Below are 7,403 nucleotides of genomic sequence, written 5' to 3'. Positions count from 1 at the left end.
TCATCCGGCTGACCACCACCTCCACGATGAAGAACCCGAAAGTCAAGGAGAGCATGCAGAGCAGCCTGGCGCGGTTCGGTTCGCAAGCCATTTTCCTCCTTCTCCTTCTTCTTCTTCACAGGCGAGTTAGTTCGCGGCGACGTTCGATAGTTCGCTCTCCGCTAGCTCTCGAGCTAACTGAGCTAGCTGAGACAATACGGTCGATGCTAACAGCGTCTGTGATGAAGCGACGGCAGCATCACTCAGGATACTTCCTTTAAACAAACAACCGGGTAAAATTAAACACTTAGTTACCGTGTTAAATGAAACCGTCGTCGTCGACCGCCCGCTTATATTCCAGATACGTTTAACCGACGACGAGCTCCGGTTCGGTTTGCAGACGGCTGAAACTTTGCACCCGAGCCGGTAAACTTTCCACACGGAACACGGCTCTCCATAAGGACACGCCCACCAGCCCCCAGAGGCGATTCCTATTGGCTGAGAGGGCACAGAATTGAATCTGATTGGTCGAATTTTGCAAGTCTCGCAAGTAGGCGGAGCGAACGAGCCAGACAACGGCGGTTGCTACGCACGCTAACCCGCAGCTGAAATCTCGCGATAACTTACATGAACGTGTCTGGAAAATCTATGTAGTATTCAGTTAGAAAAAGCTTATCTATTAAGATATTCAACACAAATGTAATGCAAATACCGTATTCACCCGTTTCAATTGATTAATTTAGAGTGTTTCTCATCACTGAAGATGAGAAACAAAGGGCAACATATTTCAATATATCCTCATTTAAATATCTATGTTCAAATATTGGTTTGTGTTTATGAGGAAATATGGAAATCATTTAATAGTGATATTGGTGAGCTTCTACAGGAGGAATAATTAAGATAGGATAGTAAAAATTCACAATAGTGGTAGAAGGGAATGGATTCTTGTTTTTCAAAATATTTTTATTTTATTTATTATTTATTTTCTATATATTTATTTTCTGTTTATGTGTATCTTCATTTTGTTAGAGGTGCCATTTAACTGTTTAATTGTATGATTGATACTGTGAAGCTGTATACTGATTTTTGGCTCTGTAAGAAAGGGAAAAGTTAAGAGAGCAGGTGGGTTTGTTAAAGTAAATCCTGTATTGAATATATTGCATAATAATGCTGATGTTTGTATAACAAAAAAACAATAAAGACATAATTAAAAAAATATATATATTGGTTTGTGGTTTAATTTTATTTTTTGTCTGCATTAAATACCCCCCATATATATATGTTTTATTGTTGAGAATATAATGTTTTGCTGTTGACAGTGTGATAGATATGTTCCCCCTTGGTGTTAAAACAAAAAAATACATTCAATAGGATTTAATGGTGTTAAACCAAACAGTTGTATCTTTGTAAATAATTAGACCTTTCTTTCATTGTTAGAAACCTATCTAATCCTTTTTTAATTTAATCAACTACAACCTGGAGGCCTACTATTGAAGAAAACCATAATATAATACAAATGTTCCTTTTAATTATACCCACTTATCTGCTATTAATCAAGAACAAATGAGTTTCAGGTGTGAAGGATTAATGCTGTGTTGCCTGTACTGACAGAAGTCTCTCAATAGAGTGGCTGACTTCATGGTAAACTGATGACCCCTTGTGGGAGTTATCTATCTTGATGAAACACGTGTGTGCATTTGTAGTGTAATTGTAATGGAAATGAAAAACTAATTAGTTTTGATTAATTGGTTTGACAAACTTATTATATAGTATGTATATAAATGGTACATATGTATTTTACTACGCATACTGAGCATCTTTGGCACAGAAAATGTCCTTAAGGATAAATAATGTTAGTATATCTTAATCATTTATACTTATAAATAGTAGTTTTTAATCAGAAAACTTCAATCATTCATTCTGCATAGTTCAAATGTTCATTAGCATCACAGGTTCAGGAGTTATTCCTCATATATATTCTATTATCACTTGTGTCTACACCACACACATTTCTACATTTTGTTGTAAAGTCACCAAACAATCTGCCCTTTTATGTCTACTTCTAAGCAGCTCATGAGAAAACTTACATATATTTAGCAAGAATACACAGTACAATCACTATAGCTCAACAAAATGAACACATCCACACAAACTAAAACAAATTCTGACACAACATCCACATTACAAAACACAGCATTAAATTATTTGGCTTTGCTACCATCACAGCTACTGAATTATCATATGAATAAAGTTTAATTTACATCCAGTTATAATGACTCCCAGCATTCAGAAGCTGCCATATAGCAGTCACAGGTCAGACAGTAATATATCTGTATGATCAGCGGATGCCGAGTATCTGTCTGCTCTTGAACTGACAGGTCTTCTCCACTTCACTCAGTGTTTGAGCGCGCAGTTTGGCCGCCTGCAGCCTCCTCAAAATCAGCTCCTGGGATGTCACGCTCTGACGAACGTCAGGCCGCTGGTTCTCTTTGCTCTCACCGGCGAAGTGGACCTTCTTCTTGCCAGGAGAGAAGTTCTCCACATCTAAAACAGTAAGGAGCCACTGATTAACAGAGATCAACTTTATATCATCAGGCAGCTTTTATAACAGTCGTTGCAATCCAACATGACAGCTGGATTCCAGATTGTAATAATTCTTTATTGGTGTATAAAAATATAATTTACATGATTTAAAAAACAATAAATAAACTTGATTTTAGTCATCCACATTCCAAACAGAAGCATGAACCCATAAAAACACAGCTCAGTTCTCCTCTTGGTTCAGTAAGTCCAGAGGTCTCCGTCTCATTCCCGTACCTATGTCTTTGCTGTAGAACGTTGACAGGTCCCTCTGCTGGTGGACACGGTTGTAATTCTTCAGCAAACTCTCTGCTCTGTAACAGCAGATCAGTTGGTTAGATTGACATTGTAGAATGAGCAAAATTAGAAAGTATTGATTGTTTTATTTCAAGCCTTAAAAAAACTTTTACCTCGCAAGCTTCTCGTTTGATAGTCGCTCACGAACACAAAGCTCCTGCTCTCTTTCTGCGATGAAGGGACAAAATAAGACACCTTTATTTTTGGAATTTGTAGCACTTACTTACCGTGTGACCGACATTTATTTCCACATACTTTAGGCCAGTGGGGTCCGGGGTACCCCAGGGGTCCGGGCACTCTGTCAAGAGGTCCATGAAACAATTTGCTATAAATTATAAAACTGTGCTGTATCATTAAAAAGTGCAAATCTATAGATGGGGACCATTTGCGCCAATAAAACAAGCATATTGAAAAGTCAGTTTTGGACTGGTAAGTTTAAAGATTTGGATTTATTAAGACTACACCAGTCTTGTTAAAAGCTTTTAAGATCAATTACTTGAAATGTGGGCTATAAATGCTGTAAAAATGAGTCCAAATGCAATTTGAATAAAAGCACCCTCTGTTTAGAGGTACAGTAAGTGGTATTAACTTTCAATAACATTGCAAATTTCCCCACTGTGGGACCAATAAAGGATTATCTCATCTTATCTTAACGTGATTGAAATTTAAATGTGTTTCTGTTTATCACTATAAAACAGGTCTGAAGTATTGAGGTTGAAACGTTTTAGAATATAAATAGTTCCAAGAGGACAAATGCTTGTAAACATATGCTTGATCGGTGTTACGATTAAGAGGGGGTCCTTGGAAAATCTTCCCCACTGTAAAAGTTTGAGAATCCCTGATATAGGCCTTAGCGCAAGAAGATGAGTTTAAAAAAGGAAAGTCAATCGATCCCCCAATCACTTAAAAAAGATATCAATGCAATACTTTCTACCCCCGAAGAATGACATACAAAATGTTTTTCACAAAACATAATGTTTTTGGAGGTTGAGTAAAGCCCAGCTGCAGGTCAGCAGGGCTCATACTGTCACACAGATGTGGGTCTGTGTGGCACAAAGAAGAGACAAAATAGAGTCTTACGCTCCAGCCTCTCCTCACGTTCCTTCAGGGCCTTTTCTCGGTCTCTCAGCGCCTGCTCCCTGAGTCTGAGCTCTGCAGCAGAGGCGACTGCCGGTTCAGCTGGCTTGTTGGAGTCAGAGCCGGCCGACCTCCTTCGGGATCGCGCCTGTGTCCTCCTCTGCTCTTCAGCAACTGCGTCGGCCAGCAGGCTGCTCTGGAGAATAGACTCCACAGAGGGCCGCAGATAGTCCTGACAACAAAGAAACACAGATTACTAAACTACATGAACACAAACGGACAAGCTGGTAGCACAAGTAAAGTTCCTGACAAAATAATTCATTTCTAACCTTCAGGTTGAGCATTTTGCAGAGTAAAGTGTTCAGTTCCTCAGAGTATCGGTACGGGATTCGTCTGAACTTCCCCTCTCTGATCTTCTCTGCGAGCTCTTTTTGGTTGTATGCAGTAAACGGAGGACTAAACAGAAGAAAACCAGGGAATATGTCAGATTCACAGCCAACAAACGGAAATTAGCTCAAGCAGACAAGTTAGAAAACTTACGATAATGCACAGAGTTCATACAGCAAACATCCCAGTGACCAAATATCTGATTTCTCGTTGTAGGACATCCGGTCGATTTGTTCCTGGGAAGAAAAATTGTTGACAGATTGTGGTAGGAGGGTCAAGAGATCAGGTTAAATGTTCCAAATATTCCCTAAATAAAAATATAGATTGGCAAGAAAAAGCTCAGACCCAGCAGGATTAACCAACTCACTGGAGACATGTAGTAAGGTGTCCCGACAAATGTCTTTGCAAAACTGGTGTCGTGGTTCAGGATCCTCGCTAGGCCGAAGTCTCCGAGCTTCACATTCTGTTTGATGTCGAGGAAGATGTTGGCCGGTTTCAGGTCTCGATGAAGAACCGTCGCTCTGCCGTCACTGCGTCTGTGGCACTCCTTCAGAGCCAACATGAGCTGAGCCATGACCCGCAGGACGAACTGCTCCTCCAAATAACGCCTGCCATGGTAAAAAAAACACTCTTAATTCTGCAGATACTGTCAGGAAGCACAGATAACCCAAACATCTTACAATGCACATAAACACACAGCACATTGTGTATTTCAAGACTTAAAGGATCACCTTTCCTTGATGCAGCGGGTGATGAGGCTGGACAGGTCCCCGCCCTCGCAGTACTCCATGACAATGTACAGCGTGGCGTTCGTCCGGTCTATGATGCGGTCGTGGTACCGCACTATGTTTGGGTGCTTGAGCTCCCTCAGGAGGTTCACCTCTGACACCAGCATCTGCTTCTCACTCTCCGCCATGGTGCCGTAGTCCAGCTCCTTCCACACCAGGATCTACAAAACAAAAAGGGGGTTATATTAACCGGGATAGAGCTTTAAAAATCTGAATTCATACATCCATTCATGATGTATGGTAATGAATGACAATTACAGGATTACACTAAATGATAAACCGTAGTGTAAAAGGAGCATAAGAGGAGTCAGCAAACTGACTCTGTAAAGTCAGTTACATAACAATATCTGTCTAAAGTTCACCAACAATAGCCTCCATAGGCTACAGGTCATACCAGACAAAGTAAGGCTGTAGTAGTAAAACCCCTGAGCATACTGAACAGAGCAATGCAGCGTTTTATTGCTTACAAGTTTAACTTTTTAAGTAAGAGAGACACTGTGGTAATTATTGTTTCAAAAGTTACATAGTCTTGCTTTAAGTTAAGATAAGAGATCCGATATTCCTTTATTAGTCCCGCAGTGGGGAAATGTGCAGTGTACAGCAGCAAAGGGGGATAGTTCAAAAAACAAGCTGCATCAGCTAACACAGTAAAAAAAGAGCTAAACAAAGTGTAGCAAAATATGAACCATTTAAATATAAGGAAGTATAAAAATAGGAGCAGTATATACAGTATTGACAATAAACAGACTATTAACACAATTGCACAAGTGGAAAATGATATTGCACAGTGAGAATGAAATTAAATTCCACCTGAAAATATCAGGTTATTGTCAGTGTTTGGTGTCAGACACAGAAGTAACTCATTTTAATTCACCCTTTTTCACAGCAGCCACTTCGACATGTCATTACCAGGTAAACACAGGTGTAATTAATCACATTAATGATGGCCCTGTTCCATTTAGGAGGGCCAGGGCCTTGGCTCACTGGAATGACTGTGACAATAATCAACTGTATTAGTTACACCTGTGTTCACCCTGCTGTGATGTGTGGAAAGGGCACATTGACCCTAAATTACTGGCTTTGAGTGCAATAAAAGGGTCCCAACACCATTTGATTCATCTTTGGACGGAAGTTGTTGTATATAATAATAATAATACTTAATGCCTTCTCTGCATCAAGTTATAGTGGAAATGTCTTTAAGCATATTAGAGAGCTGCATATTAAAGAGTGGTATCAATCTTCTCATCTACCTCCTGGCAAGAAAGAAAATATACATATATAATAATAATAATAATAATAATAATAATAATAATAATAATATGCTAAAAATATGAACAAAGGTTTAATATTTCCTGGTTAAAACGCCTGAACACACAAACAGCGTTTAGCTGTTAAATCAATTGAAACTAACCGTTAGTGACCGTTAGTAACCGTTAGTGACCGTTAGTAACCGTTATACGTTGACGGTTTAACGACAACAAACAGCCCCGGGCAGCTAACCGTTAGCTACAGGTAGCTTACAGGTGGGCAGCGGTTTAAACGTGAACTTTACTCACTTTTCCATCAGATTTCCGTCTTATTTTCTGGCATTTTCCGTAGGAACCTGTTCCTATAGTGAACAACACCTCGTAGTCCACACAGGACGGCATCGTTTACTGTTCCTGCTGTCTGGTTGTCTGTCTGTCTGTCGTCGTGCTCCCGGTTTGTTATTGTCAGTTTACTAAACCGGAAGCGTTTGCTCCGTCGGTTTAAATTGGTGCCCAAATCCTCGTTCCTGATTGGCCCGTTCTCTCTCCGCACGGTGGCTCCTGATTGGTCAAAGCGAGGATACAATGTTCTGAGGTTGCTAGGCGCCTGGAACCCCGCGAGAGTAGAGCGGGAGGGGGAGATGACACGTCATCAACTGTCCACAGAGTGGCGCCAAAAACAAAGCCAAGTCAGAGACTACCAGGAACACATGGTGAGGGTCATTCAATTATTTAGGACCATTTAATAAAGATTTCCAAGATAGTTTATAACATAAAAACAAGATGGATTATGGGAATTTATGTTCAATAGATTTCTCGAGGTCTCACTGGCATGTAATATGTGGCAGTATTTTTTTAAAGGTCCCCTATCGGGCTCATTTTCAGGTTCATAGTAGTATTTTGTGTTTCTACTAGAACATGTTTACATGCTGTTATGTTCAAAAAAACTTTATTTTCTTCGTACTGTCTGTCTGAATATACCTGTATTTACCCTCTGTCTGAAACTCTCCGTTTTAGTGCATTTCAATGGAATTACAACAGAATTGCG

At 39.9% G+C, this 7,403-nt stretch overlaps 2 protein-coding genes across 2 annotated transcripts in view; both read right to left on the bottom strand.

Moving 5' to 3' along the window:
- Nucleotides 1–425, bottom strand: part of slc30a1a (solute carrier family 30 member 1a) — a 10,641-nt gene extending 10,216 nt beyond the window's left edge. Inside the window, exon 1 of the mRNA XM_074614755.1 lies at nucleotides 1–425. This exon is cut by the window's left edge and continues 492 nt beyond it. Within this exon, the coding sequence (XP_074470856.1) occupies nucleotides 1–91 (91 nt within the window). The 5' untranslated portion in view covers nucleotides 92–425.
- A 1,424-nt stretch (nucleotides 426–1,849) lies between these two features.
- Nucleotides 1,850–6,849, bottom strand: nek2 (NIMA-related kinase 2). Its single transcript, XM_074614756.1, has 9 exons — nucleotides 6,665–6,849; nucleotides 5,052–5,269; nucleotides 4,688–4,928; nucleotides 4,474–4,556; nucleotides 4,263–4,389; nucleotides 3,937–4,165; nucleotides 2,970–3,024; nucleotides 2,797–2,873; nucleotides 1,850–2,523 (listed from the first exon to the last, which is right to left on the bottom strand). The coding sequence occupies exons 1-9, from the start codon at nucleotides 6,755–6,757 to the stop codon at nucleotides 2,318–2,320; spliced, it is 1,329 nt and encodes a 442-aa protein (XP_074470857.1). The 5' UTR covers nucleotides 6,758–6,849; the 3' UTR covers nucleotides 1,850–2,317.
- Nucleotides 6,850–7,403: the final 554 nt, after the last annotated feature.

This window comes from Sebastes fasciatus, chromosome 18, assembly GCF_043250625.1.
Source record: "Sebastes fasciatus isolate fSebFas1 chromosome 18, fSebFas1.pri, whole genome shotgun sequence".
Classification (NCBI taxonomy): Eukaryota; Metazoa; Chordata; class Actinopteri; order Perciformes; family Sebastidae; genus Sebastes; species Sebastes fasciatus.
Note: the sequence above shows the minus strand (reverse complement) of the source record. Positions and strands in the feature narration are given on the sequence as shown.